Source organism: Triticum aestivum, chromosome 1A (genome assembly GCF_018294505.1).
Source record: "Triticum aestivum cultivar Chinese Spring chromosome 1A, IWGSC CS RefSeq v2.1, whole genome shotgun sequence".
NCBI classification, from domain to species: Eukaryota; Viridiplantae; Streptophyta; class Magnoliopsida; order Poales; family Poaceae; genus Triticum; species Triticum aestivum.
The window spans coordinates 511745501-511768888 of NC_057794.1; the positions used below are offsets into that span (position 1 = coordinate 511745501).

At 44.9% G+C, this 23388-nt stretch overlaps 2 protein-coding genes across 2 annotated transcripts; one reads left to right on the forward strand and one right to left on the reverse strand.

Annotated features, from left to right (window-relative positions):
• Nucleotides 1-12060: 12060 nt before the first annotated feature.
• LOC123061400 (peroxidase 1) lies at nt 12061-13737 on the forward strand. The gene is made up of 3 exons (XM_044484490.1): nt 12061-12691; nt 12771-12936; nt 13056-13737. Exons 1-3 carry the CDS (start codon nt 12269-12271, stop codon nt 13478-13480), a joined length of 1014 nt encoding a protein of 337 aa, XP_044340425.1. The 5' UTR covers nt 12061-12268; the 3' UTR covers nt 13481-13737.
• A 414-nt stretch (nt 13738-14151) lies between these two features.
• LOC123061390 (traB domain-containing protein) lies at nt 14152-18132 on the reverse strand. Its single transcript, XM_044484479.1, has 9 exons — nt 17613-18132; nt 17133-17180; nt 16918-16977; nt 16081-16167; nt 15893-15997; nt 15084-15197; nt 14787-14887; nt 14573-14684; nt 14152-14430 (listed from the first exon to the last, which is right to left on the reverse strand). Exons 1-9 carry the CDS (start codon nt 18030-18032, stop codon nt 14308-14310), a joined length of 1170 nt encoding a protein of 389 aa, XP_044340414.1. The 5' UTR covers nt 18033-18132; the 3' UTR covers nt 14152-14307.
• Nucleotides 18133-23388: the final 5256 nt, after the last annotated feature.

Sequence of the window (23388 nt, forward strand, 5' to 3'; positions counted from 1 at the left end):
GGTCACTTCTCGACGGATCCCGGGAAGCGAACACGGTGTTGGAGTAATGCTTGTCGCAGGTTGTTCTCTAGTTATTTGATCGTGCATTGCCTTCTCTTCTCGCTCTCATTTGCGAATAGGGTAGCCACCATATATGCTAGTCGCTTGCTGCAGCTCCACATATTTACATTGCCTTACCTATAAGCTTAAATAGTCTTGATCGCGAGGGTGCGAGATTGCTAAGTCCCTGTGGCTCACAGATTACTTCCAAACCAGATGCAGGGCCTGATGACTCCGTTCCAGATGACGCGCTTGAGCTCAAGTGGGAGTTCGACGAGGACTCACGCTGTTACTACGTGTCTTTCCCTGATGATCAGTAGTGGTGCCCAGTTGGGGCGATCGGGACCGTGTCGCATGTTGGGTTGATCTTTTATTTTGGCACCGTAGTCGGGCCATGAGTGATTGGATGATGTAATGCTATTTATGTACTTTGATTGACATGGCGAGTGTAAGCCAACTATGTACCTTCCCCGTTATTATCTATATTACATGGGATGTTGTGAAGATTGTCTTACTTGCGACATTGCTTTCAATGCGGTTATGCCTCTAAGTCGTGCTTCGACACGTAGGAGATATAGCCGCATCGAGGGCGTTACACATATCGACGAGGCCGCGCAGCAAGAAGAAGGGTCATCAGCGAGGAGGCGGCGCTGCAAGAAGAAGGGTCGCCGGCGAGGAGGCGGCGCTGCAAGAAGAAGGGTAGCCGGCGAGGAGGTGGTGATGTAAGAAGAAGGGTCACCGATGAGGAGGCGGCGCTGCAAGAAGAAGGGTAGCCGGCGAGGAGGTGGCGCTGCAAGAAGAAGGGTCGCCGGCGAGGAGGCTGAGCTGCCAGTAAGCAGCAATGAAGGTTTGAACTTGTAAAGCAAGGAGGAACAGTGGAAATGTGGCTTTTGGTAGGAGGGAGGGGCAGGGAGATAGATATTTCTGTGGTGGAAAAAAAATTCGCTCGGTGCCACGAGAAACTGGCACACAAGTGTGGTTCAAGTGGGGGCGGTGGATTGTAGACGACGAAGCTTCCTGCGTAAGCCAGACAAGACGGTGCGCCAAAATATTTTGTATCGCATCTCACACGATTCTTTCTAGTAAACTGTTTGTGGTATACCTGATTTTTTTCATTATGTTTTGGAAGACAAAACGGTGTTACGAGGGAAAGGATGACATTTGAATTGCTAGAACATTTACGTACAATGAACATGCAACTAGTACATGAGTGTCGTGTTTAAATTTGGAATTATTCCGGGTTCATTTGGCATTTTTATGCATTAATTGAGTTTCTGGGCATTTAATGTGTATAATTCAAATTTTAACTACAAGCACATGCTCCAATGCACCAAAGTTTGCTTAAAAATCACATGTGTGTCTTTGTATGAATTTATAGGTCCCATGCAAGAAATAGGAATAAAATTCAAACATCTGGGTGTCGTGGCTCAGCCGGAATGATTGAGAAACTTGGTTTTTTAATTCCTGTAAATCCAAAACATGGCTGAAAATCATGAAACTTGGCATGGTGTCATGACATGGCACCAACATGCTACAATAACTTTTTTGGCCGAATTGGGACAAGCTTTGGTGTAAGCTTCTTGCAAACCGGAGCTTCCCTCAAGAAGGCTCCTGGTTCTGAGAGGGAACGTGTCACCTCCGTGTGCGAAACGACAGACGTACACTACCTTCTCCCACCTTAATTTTTTTACACGGGCAGATTATACCAAATAGAAGTACTATGCTAAATTTTGGAATTATTCCGTGTTCGTTTGGCTTTTTTATACATTAATTAATTTTCTGGGCATTTTATGTGCATAATTCAAATTTGAACTACAAGCACGTGCTCCAGTGCACCATAGTTGTTTGAAAAATCACATGTGTGTCTTTGGGTGAATTTCTAGGTCCTATGCAAGAGATGTGAGTGAAATTCAAACATCTGGGCGTCGTGGCTCAGCCGAAAAGATTGAGAAACTTGTTTTTTAATTCTTGTAATTCCAAAACATGCCTGAAAAGCATGAAACTTGGCGTGGTCTCATGACATGGCACGAATATGCTGCGGTAATTTTTTGGCCGAATTGGGACAAGCTTTGGTGTAAGCTTCTTGCAAACCGGAGCTTCTCTCAAGAAGGCTCGTGGTTCCGAGAGGGAATGTGTCACCTTCGTGTGCGAAACGACATACATACACTGCATTCTCCCACCTTATATTTTTTTGCACATCCAGATTAGACCAAATAGAAGTACCGTGCTAAATTTTGGAATTATTCTGGGCGCGTTTCGCCTTTTTTATATATTAATTGAGTTTCTGGGCATTTAATGTGCATAATTCAAATTTGAACTACAAGCACAGGCTCCAGTGCACAAAGTTGTTTGAAAAATCACCTGTGTGTCCTTGGGTAAATTTCTATGTCCCATGCAAGAGATTGGAGTGAAATTCAAACATCTGGGCGTCGTGGCTCGGGCGGAAAGATTGAGGAACTTGGTTTTTTAATTCCTGTAATTCCAAAACACGCCTGAAAATCATGAAACTTGGCATGGTGTCATGACATGGCACCAACATGCTGTGGTGATTTCTTTGGCCGAATTGGGACAAGCTTTGGTGTAAGCTTCTTGCAAACCGGAGCTTCCCTCAAGAAGACTCATGGTTTCGATAGGGAACGTGCCACGTCCGTGTGCGAAGCGACATACGTACACTGCCTTCTCCTGCCTTATTTTTTTACACATCCAGATTAGACCAAATAGAAGTACCGTGCTAAATTTTGGAATTATTCTGGACTCGTTTCGCCCTTTTTATACATTAATTGAGTTTCTAGGCATTTAATGTGCATAATTCAATTTTGAACTACAAGCACATGCTCTAGTGCACCAAAGTCGTTTGAAAAATCACATGTGTGTCCTTGAGTGAATTTTAAGGTCACATGCAAGAGATGGGAGTGAAATTCAAACATCTGGGCATCGTGGCTCGGCCGGAAAGATTGTCAAACTTGGTTTTTTAATTCCTGTAATTTCGAAACACGCCTGAAAATCATGAAACTTGGCATGGTCTCATGACTTGGCATCAACATGTTGTGGTAATTTTTCTGTCCGATTTGCGAAGGCCCACACATTAACAATCAACAAAGTCATTTTGGAACAAGTGTTGTCACGTTACAAATCGAAAACACAAGTATTATTGAAACTGTGGGCGTTCAACTTACCAATTACGTGCGGCCACGCGTCCCTTTTTTTATTGGCTAGGAGGTGCCGTGCGGGGTAGATATTTGAGTACGAGAGGCGTGCGATCAGACCCATGCGCGTGCTCATCGTTAGGAGAGCCCTTTGACCGCTACCCGCCGCACACCTCCCTCCCAACATCTCCAGTAATGGTGCCCGAGCACCTGTTCTACGGCATGGCTATGTCTCACTGGACTGAGATTTAAGAGAGAAAATGAAAATCTGAAAAGAAAGTTTTGCAGGGATGTAAGATCCGACGAACCTATATAGCATCGACTACGACTTATAGCAAGCATGATGAATACAAGGACTATGACATTGGATAATAATTGTCTTACATATTTAGAAACATGATTAAAAAAGCCACATGCGGCAACGCCCGAAATACACGAGGGAAAAAGAAGAAGGAAGACAAAGATCTGGCTCGCTGATCTCTACTTTCTTGATGTGTTGCTGCAGGCCGCGGGAACTAGTCTCCGCGGCGAGTGGCGACGAGCTCTTTCTTGTCCTCAAGATGCTGCTTGAGAGCATCCACGGATTCCTCCACCAGCCTTCTGCGCTCGATGCACAGCTTGTTATTCTCGTCCATAAGTTTCTCGACGATGACGCTGGTCCTCTTCAACAAGGCAGTGGTCTGCTCCTGCTCCTCCGCACTTCCAACAATCTTCACCCTCAACAGGTCACGCTCGGCCCGGAGCTTCACATTGCTCTCATTTAGTTGTCGGATGACGTCGGTAGACTGTTCAAACGAGGCTTGCAGGTCATCCTGCAACCTTGCCCACCTGGAGATCTGATCCATCTGCCTATGGACGAGGGCACGCATGCTCCTGTAAGAGTCCTCGCCTGCCCGCGAGGCATTTTCCCAGGGCGCCGCGGCATGGGAGGACATCTCTGCTGCATTCGCGGTGCAGCGGGACATCTCTTCTGCTTCCGTGGCGCGGCCGGACCAGTCTGCTGCATCGACGGCGCGGCGGGTTCTCCGTGCTGCTTCGGCGGCGCAGCGGGACCTCTCTCCTACTAAGGCCGTGCGGCGGGACATGTTGGCTGCTATCGCGACGAGGCGGGACATCTCTCGTGCTCCCGCTTCCAGGCTCGCCTCTCCCTGGTCGCAATCTCTCGACCCAAAACTCACGCTGGTCATGGCGAACGCAAGGGAACGATGATGAATGACTTGTTTGTTTTTGACTTTTTGTGGATGAGGAGTTGAGGAGGAATGTGCAGTCATCTTGGAGTGGTAATATTTATAACCGCATAGTAATATGCTCCTAAGTGGAAAACCGTTTAGGTTTTGATCGGTGTGAGCAAGTTTGCAATTTGGAATGTGACGAGACGCATGCTCAAAATTTACTGACGGTTATAAGTGCGGCACTATTCCTGGAAGGCGTAACGTGGGCACGTACGCCTTCTCGGCCGTGTACGTGGTGTTTGCATCATAGGGTGCACCGCAATAGGCAATGTCAGCACATGTCTTTTAATTAGAATGGGTGTGCCCTTCTAACGCACACGCGTTAATCTATCTAACTGTTTTAGTTTGTTGTGGCTAATCGCAAACAGTTCATCCATCTAAAGTGTATGCCATCAATCGCAGACACTTTAATCTGACTTACCCGTTTCTGTTCTGTTGTCTAATCGTATATGGTTAATCCTTCTGAAGCGTATGCCCTCAATCACACACACCTTGATCTGACTGACCGTTTCTTTTGTGTTGCCTAATCACAAATAGTTCATCCGAGTGAACCGTATGTTGTATATCGCACACACCTTCATCTAGTTGCCCGTTTCTTTTGTATTGCCTAATCACAAAAAGTTCATCCGAGTGAACCGTATGCTCTATATCGCACACGCCTTCATCAGGCTGCCCGTTTCTTTTGTTCCGCCTCATCTCAAACAGTTCATTGGACTGAACCGTATGCCCTGGATCGCACACGCAACTAAAATCTGAACCATATTTGATGCATCCTCCATCGCAAACATTTTCATCTTTTGACGGTTTTCATACAACACCGTTTGCGATTATGGCACCGCACACAGTTTCTCGAAAGGTCTCTGATCGTAGTGTCACGTTAGCAGCATCCTGCAGTAGTGGCGGTCGATGTGTGGAGTAATAGTAGTAGATGCAGGCAGGAGTCGGTCTACTAATCTTGGACATGATGCATATATAATGATCATTGTCTGGATATCATCATAATTATTTGAGGTTCTATCAATTGCCCAACAATAATTTGGTTACCCACCGTTTGCTATTTTTCTCGAGAGAAGCCACTAGTGAAACCTACGGCCCTCGGGTTTTCTTTCTCATATATTTGCCTTTGCGATCTACTTTTTATTTGCTTTTATTTTCAGATCTACTAAACCAAAAACCCAAAAATATTTTGCTGCAATTTTTCCCTTATTTATTTTATTTGGCTTTCGATCTATCAATCTACTACAAATTTATCTCACGTCTGTTTGCCTATCTTGAGGCGTCGTACCCCGAAAGGGATTGACAACCCCTTTAACACGTCGGGTTGCGAGGATTTGTTATCTGTGTGCAGGGGCTGTTTACGCTGTGTTGGTTGGTTCTCCTATTGGTTCGATAACCTTGGTTTCATATCTAAGGGAAATACCTACCGCCGATGTGTTGCATCCTCCCTTCCTCTTTGGGTAAATACCAACGTAGCTTCAAGCGATATCAGCCCACGCGTTAGTGGTTCAACTGCTAGTTTAAACGGCGAGCGTGCGTTTGTGCCCGGCGGTGAGTACAGGGGACGGCGGCGTGGCTCGGGAGCTCGCCAAAAATCGTGCATAGGACACGGTTTCACGTGCGCTTGGGTGCAACAGGACCGGCGTGACGAGGAACGTCAAGTGGTGGTGGCGGTTCGTCCCGGGGTGGCCGGAATCAAGGCTGGCGACAAGGTGAGCCGGCGGGCGTTCCGGGCGAGCTCGGATCCAATGGCCAGAGGGGCAAACGACGGGGAAAAGAGGGGAAAGGATGGGGGCTCACCCCAGAGCTCAGGGGCAGCTCATCAACGTCGGGGCAGCAGTGACGGTGGTCGGGGCGGAGGAGCTCGGTGCGGCGTCGTTGGAGGAGATGCAGGGTGGGGGCGGTGGTCCTCGGGCGTGGGAGCGTTCGCCAAGGCCGCTGGGAGTAGCGGCGACTTGGAGAGGAAGGTCAAGCGGCTAGGATCCCCGGCAGCTTGTCGTCGAGGTCGTCGGGGCGGCGTGGCTTGGCGGAGGTAGAGGGCGGCACCGGGGCATGGCAACAGCTTGGCCAGGGGGACGGGGGAGCCCGGCGCCAGTCGAAGCCGGGCAGTGAGGCGAGCAGGTCATCGGTGAGGGTTGTAGGGGCGGCAATGGGCGGATCAGAGGGGCGGGCGCAGCCAGATCGGGGAAAGGGACGGCAGGGAGAGTGGGGGGAATCGGGGGAGGCAGTGGGGTGTCGGTGAGGGTTAGGGCTGGGGGGATGGGGTTATCCAGCCGGGGGTGGCTAGCTGGGCCGCGTGGGTAGCCAGCTGGGCCTGTTGGCCCAGTTGGCCGGGGGTGTCCTTCTCTTTCTATTTTTATTTTGTTTTGTCATTCTCTTACTTTTCTTATTTTTATTTTATGTTTTTATTTTAGATACACATTATTTTTAGTGTAGTAAAATATGATAACAACTCCTAAAATAATGTCAAAACCACCCACTGCCATAAAAGTTTTACCTTGAAATAAATTAGTTTAGAATTTTATTAATTGAAAACGGTATTTACTTAGTTGTTTTTGTTATTGTTTAAATCATTTTAGATTATTTAAGCATTTTATAAAAGTGTGATTTCTTCACCATAATTACCTATGCAGTATTTGGCACCTCCCGAACATTTACTTTTAATATTTGAAAATCTTACTATTTGACTTGTTTTTTACTTTTGATTTCGAACGGGATTGAATCATCGTGAGGTTAACAACAGTAATCACGGTGACATGTCATCATTAACAGGGAATTACTGTAGCTTAAATATCCGGGCGTCATAGTGGGCATCTCATGTCAAGATCTTGATACGCATGTACCTGATGGGATCGTGGAAAGTGTTGGCGACGGCTCATGATGACTTCAATTTGGTGGTGTTTCTCAAGTACCTGGTCTCAAGGTCCAAGATGAAAATCCTAGGTTTGACTATAGTTAATTATACCTGCCAATGATGGTGTTTTTTAGTCATTACCTTGTTGAAGGCATTGCTCAGATTTTCTTGGACTCTATCTTTAGGTTGAAAGCTCAGGATCTGGCCATTAGTGGTTGGGTCCGTCGATGGCGGCGCTTGAGCGTCGTTCCTTTCCCGAGACTTTGTTATTGGTGAACATTTTCTATTGTCCTTATGATGACAAGAGATGATTGGTGTGGATGGTCGACCTTGTAGTTCTTCAATCGTTGTTTTAAGTACTTGTGAGTTTTTTTATTTCTCATATGCCTACGCATAGCTTCGGTCATGTATGACTTTGCTCCTTGCCAACTTGATTCTTTGTCTGTTCATGCTGACTACATACATTCTATTCATGTACAGGTCATGCGTATGTGCATTGTGTTTGTATCCTCTTAGTGTTTCCGTTGGAGTGAATAAAATCCACTCTTTACTTATTAAAAAAGGCATAGGCTATGGAACTGTAGCGATCCCCATGAACACAAGTTTAGAACTAGGGTTGAGCTTGGCTAGCCCATAAGTAGCCCAATTTGGTGGAGACAAACTAAATTCGAGCTTGGGCTTGGAATCTCCTATTTGACGCTCGTGTGCGGCAACGGGCGTTATGTCTCGTTTATAGCGAGACATAGCGTGCTCTCGCATTAAGCACCTCCCTAAATGTGCCAGGCCAGGAGCGTGGGAGGCAAGGCCTCATTTTTTATGTTTTTTTATTTAACAAAAACTTGTTTATACATCCAAATATTCTAAATAAATATATTACAAAAAACAGTTTACATAAAAACATTAAAAAATGTTAACCAAGCATTAGAAAAATGTTAGATGTGTATACAGAAAATGTTTTGCATGTATACAGAAAATGTATAAAAAGGTATACAATGCATGTGAAAAAAGCTAATCAAGTATTTAAAAAATATTAAATTAGCATTTGAAAAAAAAATGTTAAACAAGTACTTGAAAAATGTTAATCAACATTTGGAATGTTAAATGTGCATAGAAAAATATTGATCATGTAGTAAAAAAATGTCAAACTTGTATTTGACAAAATGTTAATCAACCGTTTGAAAATGTTAAAATGGGTATAGAAAAAAATGTTAACAAACCATTTCAAAGTTATTCTAAGTAAAATATACATAAAATAATTTCATAAAAATTCTAAATAAATATATTTAAAAAACTATCTACATAAAATAGTAGAAAAAAGGTCTCCCATGTATACTGAAAAATGTACAATGTGCGTGAAAAGAGTTGATCATGTATTTTTTTTCTGCATGGTAATACGTGTCTCATTCATATTATATAGAGCAAAGTACAAGTCACGTAAAGACCGACATGACAAAACTGAAAAGATAGTAGAACATCTCTGAGCTTGACACCAACGCCTGTCACCTGCCTCCGGCACCATCATAGCAGCCACCAAATAAAAGAATGACGGATCACCTCCCCAGCCGAGCTCGACGTGGCTCCGTCGCTGATATGCGGCTTTGCGGACCTTCAAGTTAGCTCACCAAAAGTGAAGCCCTTACCGTTGAACGAATCAGACAGGGGCAACACCCCGGACACGTCATCGAACTTCAGATCTGGTACCCCACCACGACTAAGACGCCGAAGGAGGAAACCGTACCTGCCATCCACGAACCACGAACCCAGTAGACATTCCGTCTTCCAGATATCGTCGATGCAGACCACAATCTGCATCCGCTCCTGGAGTACCTCCCAAGCTCCGCGCCGACACTGGAGCAAACGTCGTCGCAACGGCGGAGCCCGAGGATACATATCCACCGCGAGAATGCCGTCGCCGCTACGCCATCCTTGCTTGAACAGACTGGTTTCTAATTTCATCCCCAACCATAGGACCGATGGCCTCGTCAAGGATGGACCTGAAGAACCTTTATTCAGCGTTGTCATCGTCGCCGCCGAAGCCAAGATGATGAACAACCTACAAACCTAGACTACGAGAGAGTAAAGACGATCCACGCGCGTGGATCCGGCGACCCCCTCTCAACACCGACGACTGAGGTCGCCGGCGGAGGGGGCCGCCAAAGGACGGCGCTAGAAGATTGGCCTCCTGGCGGCGGCTAAGGTTCCAGCCGCCAAGACACGAGAGGAAAACGATCTGATTGGGGACGGTTGTGAATGGACTGTCAGAGTTGATCATGTATTCAGGAAATGTTAATAAAGCATTGACAAAAATGTTAAACAAGTATTCAAAGTATGTTCAGCAAGAATATCAAATATTACATGTATCATGTATTAAAAATTATTATATTGTATTTGAAAATATTAAAATGTGTATATAAAAATATTGACCATGTATTAAAAAGTATTAAACTTGTATTTAAAAAAGTTAAGCACGTATTTAGAAAAATATTCATGATCTATATGAAAAATCTAGAATAAAAACAGAAATAAACAAGAAAAGCAAAAAAATGAAATCGAAAAAGAAACAAAGAAAACAAAGGAAAAATAAAACTAGAGAAGCAAATGCAAAAAGAATAAAAATAGTAAAAGTTGGTAAACTCAAAAGAAAAGCAAAACAAACATTGAAAACCCAGAAAGAAACAAAAACCAAAGAGTAAAAGATGGGAAATGAGAAAGAAAATGAAACTAATGAAAACCATGAAAGAAACAAAAGAGAAACCAAATAAAAATGAAATGAAACACAAAAAAACTGAAGTATAACGATGAAAAAAAAGAAAACAGAGAAGAAATATGAAAACCAAACAAAAAAACAAAAGAAAACGGAAAAACCCAAAACGAACACATCAGCTATAGGCCGATGAATGGACGAAACGAGTAACACCCTATTGTGCTGGCCCATATTCGCGCTGCGCAGCAAAGGTTCAGCGAGACGGACGCTAGTATCGCTGTAAGCGAGACATAGCATTTGCCTGAGTCTACTTGCAAAAATGCTACACGCACGGACTGATTACGGGGTTGCAACGGACCCCTTCCAACTAACTAATCTTGCCCTCCCTGATTTTCAGGTGGGTGAGGCCCTTCCTCCCCCTTTAATTCAATAACAGTTTGACAACTCAACCTCACCCCGTAACCAACCCGTAATCAAATGCGCCGGCAAAGCTTGTCTACTTGGAGATCCTTCCCTGAAGGCCAGCCAAATGCGCCGGCCCATTTTAACCGCGAGCTGCTTTGAATTTGTTTTTGTTCTCGGTTTTCTAGTCGGTTTTCACCAAAAAAAACCAGCCATTTCTTTATAGGAAATGGATATTTTTTTAAAGAGATATATGTATTATAAATTGTTAATTGTGTGCTATATAAAAAGGTTTAGTATGTATTAAAGAATCATCTCATACTAAAAAAAGGTTTAGTGTGCATTAAAACAATGTTCATCATATATCAAAAATTGATAAATCTATATACCAAAAATATTCAGTTTGTAACTAAAAATGTACTTCATATATGAAAAAGTTTAGCGCGTATTTGAAAAAAAAACGTTCACATTATATTTTAAAATCTAAATAGAAAAGAAATGTCCAAAAATAAATTAAAATGGAAGAAAACCCGAGATCTGAAAAAGAAAAAAGAAAACCGAAACATAGAAACTACACACACACAAAAACCTAAAAAGGGAACTGTCGGAAGAAAATAGCCATAAAGGCCGGCCAGTCTGGAGGCTAGCTTCTACGAAGAGACTATAAGACGCCAGCCTACGGCATATAGGATTAGGGCGTACTACGTATCGGTCGACGGATGGCGGATCTTTTAAAAGATCCGCCGTTTCGCAAATCGTCCAATTCATTGATACGAGCTATCTATCTATATCGTTCGTCTTGCAACAAGGTCTTTGTTGCAAAATATTATCTTTTCTAATTTTCTGCAATAAGACCTTTGTTGTAAAATCTTCTTCTTTTTTAATTTCCTGCAATAAAACCCATGTTGCACAACCTTTTCTAGTGTTCTGAGACAAGACTCTTATTACAAAAACTGTTTAGGACACATCTAAATGTGATATAATTATGTCACATCTAACCTGATATTCATTATATTTATGGTCTATTTTATTTTTGTCCCAATTTTTTTTCTGCGTTATTTATGAGAGCTTAAATATGACATCTTAACAAAAACAACTAGATGTGAATTAGACAAACTGTTGCAAAAATCGCAACATCTTCACCGCATATAATTTTCTGCGTATGTTGCAAAAATTGCAACACATCTTCGGCCGCGCCACGCGCTTGGGCAAGTTATCTTGGCGGTCACCGTTGTTGCCGAGGGACAGAGACATGCGTGGTTAAGCAGGCCACCTGTCCACGCCAGATCGGCCGGCTGATCCCTATAGGATCGGCCTTGGGCTTGAGCATATTTCCAGCTCTTTCTTTTTTTTGCGGGATTAAGCACATTATGTAAAAGTGCATGCTCTAACCAATGCAATCAAAAGATCGATTTGATGAAAAAGACTAGACAACACATTATACGTCGACACATTCTAACTGACGCCTAGTCTGACTGCGAGTCCCCGAGATACGAGTATACGACCGCTTCCCCCAAAAGACCATCCGTAATAAATCGCCAGCGACGCCGATGGCGACAAGACGAGCACGCGCCCGTCCATGGAGCCGACCCGACGAGAGCATCCGAGCCCGGCCGACGCGCGCCCCCCCTCACCCACCAAGCAACCAACCAACCCCTCCACTCAAAGCAAAGCCTCGAGGCGGAGTCCGTCCTACTCCATCCATCGCGTCGCGTCACACACCGGCCCGGGACTACAGTCGGAAAAGCACGGCGCAACCACACTCTTTGACCTTTGCCCCGTGCTCCCACCATCGCCCATCCATTCCACTGTGCCGCCGCTCCGCCCAAGCCCGCCCCCATTTCCACCCTCGATCGTTCTCCGGTCTGCTCGTCGACCGCCTCGCGCTTTCTTCATGTCCAGGGAGCGGTGGCCGCCGCTCGCCCTGGCCCTGGCGGTGGCGGCGGCGGTGGTGGGCGTCCTGGCGGCTGCGTCGCCGCGGGCGGAGGCGGAGCTGCAGGTGGGGTTCTACAATGCGACGTGCCCGATCGCGGAGGGGGTGGTGTTCGCGGAGATGCACGCCATCCTGCACGAGGACCCCACGCTGGCGCCCTCGCTGCTCCGGATGCACTACCACGACTGCTTCGTCCAGGGCTGCGACGGCTCCATCCTGCTCAGGTCCCGCCGGGGCACGGCGGAGCGGGACGCCACCCCTAACCGGAGCATGCGCGGCTACGACGCCATCGAGCGGATCAAGGCCAGGCTCGAGACGCTCTGCCCGCTCACCGTCTCCTGCGCCGACATCATCGCCATAGCCGCCAGGGACGCCGTCTACCTGGTGAGTAGCTGCAGAGACCACGACGACAAGTTGATTTAATTGGGCATCTTTTTCACCGGCTCTCGTGCTTACTTTGCAGAGCAAGGGGCCGTGGTACGGCGTGGAGACCGGGCGGCGGGACGGCAACGTGACGGTGGCCGAGTACGCTGAGAACGACCTGGCGCCGCCGGACTCCAACATCGTCGACGTCAAGACCTTCTTCAGCGTCAAGTCGCTCACCGCCAAGGACATCGTCGTCCTCTTCGGTACGCACCTCTCCTTTCCTCTCCATGAATCCATCGCTTCACGCGTACGTGCGTCCGTGGACGACAGCAACAGCCCAACACACGCCGCACTGACAATGGCATCCTTCCTCCCCCTCCAGGGAGCCACAGCATCGGGACCTCCCACTGCGAGGCGTTCCGGAAGCGGCTCTACAACTTCACGGGCGCCATGGACCAGGACCCGTCGCTGGACGCCGGGTACGCGAGGCAGCTGAGGAAGCTCTGCCCGCGCCGCCACGGCGGCCGGGGCAGGAGGACCAAGGTGCCCATGGACCCCGGCAGCGGCTTCACCTTCGACCTCAGCTACTACCGCCACGTGCTGGCCACGGGGGGCCTCTTCCAGTCCGACGGCAGCCTCCTCCACGACGCCGCCACCAGGGGCTACGTCGAGAGGATGGCCAACGCGTCGTCGCCGGACGAGTACTACCGGGACTTCGCGGCGGCCATGGTCAAGATGGGCCGCACCGACGTGCTCCTCGACAGCCTCGGCGAGGTCAGGGCCACCTGCGGCGTTTTTGTTGACTAGCCTTAGGTTCAGGGCTGCACTTGCACATATACACATACACTGGTTGATTTGTACGGGGGTTTATCGGGTTCTCTGATCTTTATGCTAATAGTATTATTAACTGAAGATGCAAAAGAGATGCAAGGCAGTTTCATACGCTTTTTAGCTGAGGGGGTCATCACCTGTAACTTGTACAAATAGTCCACGTACTAATACTTATACTGTACTGCATGGAGCTACTTATCTGTTAAGTACATCTGGTCGTTTGACCAACCACATGTTTCTGTTTGGTCAACCACAATTCGGTCACCAAACCTGGCCAGTTATAACAAAATAATTTAGCTACAGAGCGTGTCAGCTACTTATCATGCAAGTCGAACTTGTGTGAGCAAACTTCTCTATCGAGACAACCGAAACTAAATACTGCTCCCTCCGTCCCAAAATGTAAGACATTTTTTTGCACTACCATCAAAAAAACGTCATACATTTCGGGACAGAGGGAGTACTTTACTATCCAATGACTGGTGATGCACTCAAAAAAACAGCACAAATGCACTACAATTTGCAAGCCAAAATCGTTTTCCTATTCTAAATGTGCAACTTGAACGTTTTCGGCAGAGTTTTCTGTAGCAATGAACAGGTTTTACCCTAGTAAAATAGGAAAGCTTTGGAAAGAGACATCCAGTGTACAGTGCAGTGAAATTGCTCTTTCATTTGTTCAACTTCGATTCCAGAAATTACACCTACTGTATAATGAAAAACTGTAAGTGAGAACTGAACACCCTTTGCTTTTTAGAGACTACACATGACAAGAACAAAGAACACTTGGCACATTGGTGCATACATTGTTATTTTTTACCCCATATATAGATTCCAGATGCTACTACTGCGCTTACTGCTCCAATGGACGCCAAAATTTTCAACTTCGAAGCACCTTTCCTAGGCACAGGTAATTCCATCAAACGTTGTACCTGCACGGAAATTTGATAATTGAAATGAGCATTATGAAAAATAGATCTGCTCTGACCAAGGAAAGTAATCTTAAATAGTAATGAATTTCTTGCTCATAAAAATCATAACACACGAAATGATGTTCTTAAAAAAAATTCTTACCTCAATTGGTTGTTGCCAATTTTTCTTTATCCCAGAAACATGCCCTTTTCCCACAACTGCCACCACTGAAGAATGTTCCCTTGCTACCTTCAATAATTTGGAAGACATATACCTACAATGAAATTCAAGAAGTTAAAGCACAACCATTATCGCAACATTGAGAAAAGCAACACAAAATGCTTTACAAAAGTAAAGTAATTTTGAAGGAACTCACATATCACGTTCATGGAGAAGTGTCTCCATCAGACTAGGAAATGCCTTGCTCATCTCTTGAATGACAAGTGTTAGCATGTCAACATCATCCATGTCCTTTAACTGAATAAACAAGCATTGGCATTGCTATGTAAATACAGTGAAGTAATTATTTCTCGTACATTTCATCTAAAACCAAAAAGGTAACATCATGGTATATTAACTCTCACAATAGTGGATCTGAGGGCATTTAGAGAATCAAGAAGGCAAGATGATATAAGTGCTCCCTGTGGCAAATGTATTGCCTAAGACAACATACCATTTTATTAAGATCTTCAGGGCTCGGTAAAAATAAGGACTGGAAAACAATGTAGTACAGAAATTTAGCTCTGTGCCACAATGACATTTTCCCCCAAGTTCTCCTCAGAGTGATCTTCAAAAGAAAAAAGAAAAACATAAATGGCATCAGTTCAATGCTTATGAAAATTAACTGGCGACCTATCTCATAGTACCAAGATTTCAATAAAGGACCAATATGACATGCTGAATGTAACTAATATTATGCCAACAATAGCAGCAGTCAAGAGGTACAAGAATTAACATAAGATAACCCCCGGTGATGCTCTAACTTTAATCACTTAAAGATCCTACCACAGCGCAACACCATGACAACTAGATGCATATAACCTTTTGGATCCAATGTCCATAACCTACCACATCATTTTATGGCACATCACATAAGAAGATTGAAATTAAAGTTATAAGAACAAGCAAGCAGTGTTGACCACCTTTCAATCAACCCAAGCGGATAGATGTGATGATGATTTTGATGAGATGTGTATGTTTTTCTAAAAATTAAAATCTAATCAGTAATATGGGTGGAAAAATTAATGGGCAAGAATCAGCAATGTATGTTTGATTCATTTGAATTGTTGGAATAAATTGTCCGTCATTCTATTAGATGCATAGAAAATAGCGACAATAGAAGTTGACCACATTTATCCTTGTGAGAACAAATTGCAATATTCAGTGAAAAACTTATCCGTGTAGATCATTTTATGTAATTTAATTTGTTCTGTCCAGTGCCCTTCTGAATGAAAAACCAAATTCAACCACCAAGTTCAGTACCTGGACAGGGCGATCTCCAAGGATAACTTTGCCACCATACGTCATTGCTTCCTCAAATGCCACTCGAAATTCAGCTCCAGGTAATACATCAAGCTGGCTAGCAACCTTGGATGCCAAAATCAACATCATATGAGCTACCATGAACACTACATAATTAGTACTGACTGTACAATAAAATCAGTGCATACCTTTGCAAGAAACCAGCTATAGAGAATCCCAAAGGTGTTCATCTTTTTCTTCTTCCACATGTCAATCATTTCATTCATGGTAGGAACCTGTGGGCAAAATCAGATTGAATGATGAACGAGAAGAAATAATGATACTCTATAATGGAACATGCCAAACTGGAGATGATACAATCTATATGGTCTGATTTCGATGATGTAATATTATAAGATTAAATACATGCACTTAGATGAAGGATCCGCAAAACCTATACACCAAGAGAACCACTGTTCATGCATGAACAAGCACAACTATCCATCATTATAATGATATGTAATCCTAACTTAGATACACCACAAATATGTTTTTGTTAGAAGTGCTTGATTGGTGTCCATGAGAATATGCAATGCCATATCAACAGTTTGAAGCCCATCCTGTCAATTAACTCAAGTAGGTCAAATTATGAACAAAATATGTTTTAACCAACAAATTCTACACAAGTGTCTTCTGGAGCAAATTTCACTTGTGTTATCCAATCCAATCAACTTGTTATTAGAGATATCTCTTGGGAGAACTCCACTCGTGTTTTCTTAACCAACTTTATACTAGAGATATCCAACATCCAACAGATAGTTCTTCATTGAGATTAATTTTGTAAACCCCAACGCCATATTAAGTGGCTTTCTTCACCATTTGAGGGAATAAAATAGATAAAGATCAAAGCAGAACGGACTCAAAATTCTTATAGTGCTTCCTGGTAATGTGATTCACACAAATACAATAGCTTCAATGTAATGGACCAACAATCATTATAGGATAAGCATTTATTTCCTACTTTACACATGTCAACTGTTTCATACCTGAAGGTTTTGTGGTGTCAGAATAGAAACCCTGCTGGAACACAGTTCCAAGAAAACAGCCTACAATTCCAAAAAAAAAGAAAGTGTTCCAAACAAATTAGTTGAAAATCTCCAATATCAATTAGAAAAGAAAACACTCCAAAACTGGCAGCCAACCTGCCAAATGATCCACCAATTGTTGAAATTACTGATGATAAGTAAAGAGAGGAAGAAACCTGAGGCTTCAGAAAGTTGATGACGGCTTTGACTTGATCACATGATTCCTACAATCAAATCAGCAGTCAAGTCAGCATTCGAAATTAAAAATGTCCTGATGACTGACGCGGCCTTTTTTAGCACATGCCGCACACTCAAAGCAAAACCACCGGGGTACCAGTACTTATGATTTAGTACTACCGCCCTTGCTGTAGCCCACTGTAGCCCACACAGAAGTAGTACTAAGCAGAAAAACAATGCAACTTGCTTGCTGGGCCAATGCAGGCAGACTTCCCTACCTTTTGTGCTTGGACTCTAAATCTTAGATCGATGAAACTTTCTTCCTTGAAAAGTAAAATTATCCCGAACTGAAACTAATGTACACGAGTAGTGGTGTTTTGACGCTACAACAAGGGATTAGAACAGAAGGAAACGCGCAAGGGTCCTGCAATTGACGCTCGAAAATCGAAATCCGTGGCAGGAGGACAGGGCAGGCTCACCTGCGAGACATGGGCGGTGCCGACGACGTAGACGCGGCAGGTCTCGCCTTCCCCGGCCGCCACGGCCTCGGCCGAAGTGTGGCACTCGAGGCACACCACCCCTCTGGCGAGCTCCTCGGGCAGTTCCCTGGGCATCTCATCACCAGCGTCCTCTCCCCCCGCTTCCGCCTCGGCGTCCGCGAACTCCGGGTCGTCCACGCCAGTCTCCCCGTTGAACTCGGCGTAGGCGTAGGCGTCGGCATCGGAGTAGGGCGTGGCCGGATCCATCAGCAGGCAGAGCGGCGCGAGGCGGCGGGACGCGAAGCTCCGAAGAGTCGGGGTTAGGGCTCGGCGGGCGGCGAGCGGCGGGGTGCGAGGCGGTGGCGGGGTTCGGAGGAGGAAGGGGGCGCGGTGGAGGAGGAGGCGGGGCGGGCGGATCATGCGCCGGAGGGCGTCAGTTTGGGGTGGGATTGCTCGCCGTGCCGGGGGCTATTGAGATGGGACGGGACGGGACGGCCTGTGACGTGGCCTCCGTCGGTGCAGCGGCTGGGATCTCTCTGAGAGACGTGGGGGGCGGGATCTCGGCCGTTCGAACCACCGACGTGGCCGCGCCGCGCTGCCTCGTTTTTATTCGTTGGTTGCTTGATCTGTCGTCCCTGCGCGCGGTTGCATATGCAGTGAAATTTTTCTATTGTTGGTGGACGTATAAGGGCATCTCCAACGCCCGACCCTGGAACCGCTTGCATAGGTTCGGGTCGGGTCAAGTTTTTTCTCGCAAATCAAAGACAAAGTGAAAGGGCTCTGCGGACATCCGGATCTCTGACATGCATGCACCAGACTGCCTTGGCCTATCACGAACCCTCGCCAGTCCCTCCTATGCTTTCCATCGAACGGTCATGTCGCTTGTCGCGCCTCATTCTTGCCGGCCCGGACCATGCAACGCCCAACATTGATGCCCGTGATTTGACTGGACAAGAGGACGGTGCTGACGGACGAGACTTCTCGGGCGTCGCCGCTTTGATGCAGACGACGCGTCCCAAGAAACCAACTCCGGCTGCTGCGCCGCATTGAAGTCGTGCGCCGACCTAGCCTCGTCTCGCCTAGCCGTAGCTATTTAAGTCGTGCGCCGACAACGCATAGAGTTGCACGCTCGCTTCCCAAGCACCGTCCTCCTTCCCCTCCCCGCCACCGTTTCCGAGCCATTCCTCTTCTTCGAGCCCAGTAGTGATGCCGAAGTCTTGGTTCTCCATGCTAGGAGGCAAGAGACACTGGGAGTTCTTCATCTGGTGATTCTTGGTGCCGTCGTCCTCGCTCTCCGGGCCCATCGGCATCGACGACGCACATTTCCTCCAGCAAGGAGGTGATCGACATCTTCTCTGGCGACGAGGAGGACCAGACGCCACAGCAGAGGCCTCGCCTCCTATCGGAGTTCGTTCGTCAGATCGAGTTAATGACGGAGCATTCGCTCCGTCACATGGGCCCGTCGCCACCATCGTCGGTGCACGTCAAGGAGGAGCCGTCGTCCCCACCGTAATAGCCCATAAAGTGTGAGCCAGTGTCCCCGCTTCGGCGGGTCAAGAACGAGTCGACGTCGTCCCCGCCCCAGTGCTACCGCGGCGTCCAGATCGGATGTCGCGTCAAGGACGAGCCATCGTCTCCCCCACCCAACTGCGGCGTACAGATCATACCCAGGTCAAGGACGAGCCGGCCTCGCCCCCGCGCCGCATGTACGCCCATAATGACGGGCCTGCTCGCTGTCCCACCGCCACTGTCGCGCCATCAAGGAGGAGCTGCCTCCCGCGATCATGAAGACGCGGGGCCGTATCCTCCACTACCTCTGAGGTGGCGGTCCCTCGAGCTCCAGGTTCGTCGTCTCCGGCGAAGCAGTGGTACGACCGCCGCAACACCTAGCTGACTCGCTTTTTCTCGTTGCTTGCTTGATCTGTCACCCTGCACAGTTGCATCCCATTGTTGGAAGAACGGTATTTGTCTTCATCAGTTCTTTTTTATTTCTATTTATCTTCCCATTAGTACTACAAAAGCAGTCCAGACCTACAGTAAGTGCAAGTCCAAATTCAGCTTCAAGATTTTCTGCTGATTTCCTTTATGAGCCAAGAGACAAAACCTTTTCTATTGTGGTGATTTATATCCACGCAAGCAGTGAAACTATTTTTCTATGGTAAGATTTATTGGGGCTTCTAGGCCAATGCCTACATTTTCAAATTTTAATTTTAGTATTTTCTGTTGATTTCTTTTCTGATGAGACATGAAATTTTCCATTCCTAGAGGTATGGAACTGCTATTATGGGAGTTTATGAGCTATTACCTTTTGATGATAATGCCAAAGATTGAATTAGTTGATGTTTGAGTTGCTGAACCCGGTGCATCCAATATACCAAAGGAAATTTCAGAATTGGTTCTAAGAAAATGTGTTGTTGATGTGGTTGTATCATTGATTTTTTTTTTATGTAATGCGAGGTTGCAAGCATTCCCGTCATTATTGAATGAGATTTAGTACGAAAGAAAAAAGCTCCCTAAAACCGGAAAACAATAAAACGGTGCGATAAAGGCACGCGTCAATTTCTAGTTATACATTATGTCTGAAAGCTTATTTTTGAATGCCTAAGAAGATCCAATTTTCAGGGAGCAAATTCACACCACATACTAATAATATATATCTTCATGTCACTAAATTACCTCTCTTTGTGTTAAATTTATTAATGTTTCATTCTTCATATTTGCATATGCTAGATATTGCTTGTCTTGATAATTTATTTTCCTATAAAATGCCTATGCATAAGAAGAGGGTTAGACTTAAATGTGTAAGTGACATATTTTGTGACGCTCTCTTTGTGTTTCAACTATTATTTTTTATGTGAGCATCATTGAAATCTCAAGCCTATCTTAATTCTAGGAGCAAATTTACACGTCATGCATGTCATAGTGAAATATATGTTAACTAGATTTCTATATCAAATCAATGCACAACTTCTTATTTTATAAACTAGGAAGGTTTGGTATACACCAAATTAAACTAGTCACACTCTAGATGAGCTTATCAAATATCAAATCATATTTGTGCAAAAATAGAGTCTGCAATTTATTGTGTTCTTCAATGATTACAATAACTATGTTATTTGAAGTACAAATACAAATCATGCACATGTTGCCAATTTTATTAAGAAACCCAAGTAGCAAGACACATTTGGCATAATCTAGAAGTTTATACCTAATAATAGACTAGAAACCACTATCAATATTTCTCTTAGATTTTATGCTTTACAAATCTCTATCGTGATATTTAATGATATTATTATATACGAACACACAGACACACACACACACACACAGAGAAATATATATTTATAACTTAGAGTTAATACAATTTTAAAAATTAATTCAATTTATTTTAATAATACAATCTAAATTTAGGAGAAGCAAAATTTTAGTAATATACATTTAAACTGCATAGCAAACATGTATTATTTAGCAAAATTTTATATGTTGTTGACGATGCTAGCTAAGTATTATAATAGTGTACTAATTAAAGCTATAGTATTAGACAACTGGTTTAAATAAGTATAAAAGTTTATTATGAATATATATGTTTTATTAAGCCCCCGGTCCAAAAATCATTTGGACCCGGCCTAATTAGAAATCACATTGCCTTCATATATGATTGAATTTTTTAAATGTGTTTCTACACAGTTTGATGTAATGCAGAGGATTCTCTTTCTTGTAATGGGACATAATCAGGTCTACAATAGGTTCTGCAGTTATCATCGCTGGGCACACCATTTGTGCTTATTTAACCATGATTTTCATGTCAGCCTTTTTTCTTGAATTATCATGCTTATATAATCGATCTTCTGCTGGTCATCCCAGTCATCTAAATAACCTCTAAGTACCTCGGATGTTTTATGGTTGCAGATGAAATCATATAACACACTCATGTCAGTATCTCCAACCAATCTGCAACAATGGTTGATAATATCTTGGTCTGATTAACAGGTTGATGTCTAGGATGAATAAAGACTGATCTGTATGCTCCTGAAGTCTCATATTCGTTGCGCAGACGTAGTACTAAACAAACACAGCGTGAATTTTTTTAGAATATACACTTCAATCATGTTCAACTCAAACGGCTTTAAGCCTGATTTGCAAAATAATGGATTCAGCTCATGTGCTACTAAAACAAAAAAATATATAACTCTATTATTAAAGCTAATTTTGTTAATCTAAAATGAGATGGACACAATATGAAAAGAAATTCATATTACTTCTGTAGTTAGCTTCAAGCTAAAAAAAGGTAGTAGACTCATGATGTGAGCCAATTTTCTTTTCCACATTCTTTTACCTTCGCTCGCATAACAAATGGACTCGTGAACGTACCGAATAGCTTCAACTCATCGCCATAGCGGAGAACATTTATTTTGGGTTTGAGGGTCTGTTTGGGTGGGTTATTTTGTTACAACGGTGTCTAGGGTATCTGCCCAGACACATAAGGGGGAGTGGGGGAGGGTCTGGTTGAAAATGCTCTTAGGTCTCTGTCGTTGTAGGTTTGCAGTTAGGCCATCGTACTCATCCCCATCCTCGGTTGCACCGGATGATATGACGAGGGACCTTGCCACCGTGCCCGCCCAACTCTCATGGTGGAGTCGTCACCACACAGTGCCCCCAATGTCGACAATTATGGACCTGCCCCCACGAGTAACTATGAGGAGGTTGTGAAGGTGGATGTCGAGGCGGAGATGTTGACAATGGCGAAGAACAGTGATGCTGGAGCCACAGGAGGTCGAGTAGGACGAAGCTGAGACTGAGAAGGCTGAGATTTTCCCCCTCGAGACTGCTCATCAGCACAAGGAGCGGAGGAGGATGCATGCAGGGCGGCTCAAGGAGGAGGAGCATAGGGCCATTGTGGCTTCGCAGGAGTAGAACCGCCGTGAGCTCTGGTATCACGAGCACATCACCTACATGGAGCGGTTCATAGACAAGCGGCGCAAGCCTGCGAGTTCTGTTACCATGATGACCTAGTGGCCCTGACAGTGTTATACTGCCCACAATTAGGCGTGGGACAAGCTCTAGGAGCCTAGGAGGACCTCGCCATGGAGGAGGATGGGGAGGAGGGGTTCCCTATGACGGCGACAACCATGCCCAACAACGTCGATGACATCTCCTTCGACTTCAAGGCCTAGGGTGAATGTGAAGCTTAAACTAAACTTCTTTGCTTATAATTAAGTTTTAGTTTAGTTCTATTTTAGGAGATCTTTTGTCTGGTGGGGCACTCAGTTGTAGCTAAGCACTGCCTATCATGACCTGACTTATGGGCAAGCAAAGAGGGTCAATCAATGTCTTGAAATGTCTCTGAGATGTTCGGTCCATGACAACCCTACAAAGTTGCTTCTTGAGTGCGATTGGCGAAGTTCTGATACTATATTCATTAGCATGCTCTTCTTACATCTCTACTACTCCCTCCGTTCTAAAATTCTTGTCTTACATTTGTCTCGATACAGATGTATCTAACACTAAAACGTAACTAGATACATCCGTATTTAGACAAATTTAAGACAAGAAATTTGGGACGGAGGGAGTAACTAAATTGGTGTTATGTGTGGTGGCGATGAGTTCTCTCTCCACTCCATCCCATCTTCATCATACATCTAGAATCTATCAGATCCGCTCTAGTTTGAAAGAGTTCAAGCCCCGCTCCATTCCAATCTTCCTCGTCCATCTAGAACCCATCATACTCTATTGGTTTGAAAAAAAAATTATAGGTGAAATGGTACAAAAATAATAT

Bases quoted from the DNA above. Each gene is read 5' to 3' on its own strand.
- LOC123061390 (XM_044484479.1), bottom strand. From the start codon at position 18,032: ATGATCCGCCCGCCCCGCCTCCTCCTCCACCGCGCCCCCTTCCTCCTC. The intron at 14,888-15,083 runs GTATGTTGTCTT...TTGTTTATTCAG, and splicing joins CTGAAGATCTTAATAAAATG to TTAAAGGACATGGATGATGT. The intron at 14,431-14,572 runs GTAAGAATTTTT...ATTTCCGTGCAG, and splicing joins ATTGGCAACAACCAATTGAG to GTACAACGTTTGATGGAATT.
- LOC123061400 (XM_044484490.1), top strand. From the start codon at position 12,269: ATGTCCAGGGAGCGGTGGCCGCCGCTCGCCCTGGCCCTGGCGGTGGCG. The intron at 12,692-12,770 runs GTGAGTAGCTGC...CTTACTTTGCAG, and splicing joins CCAGGGACGCCGTCTACCTG to AGCAAGGGGCCGTGGTACGG. The intron at 12,937-13,055 runs GTACGCACCTCT...CTCCCCCTCCAG, and splicing joins GGACATCGTCGTCCTCTTCG to GGAGCCACAGCATCGGGACC.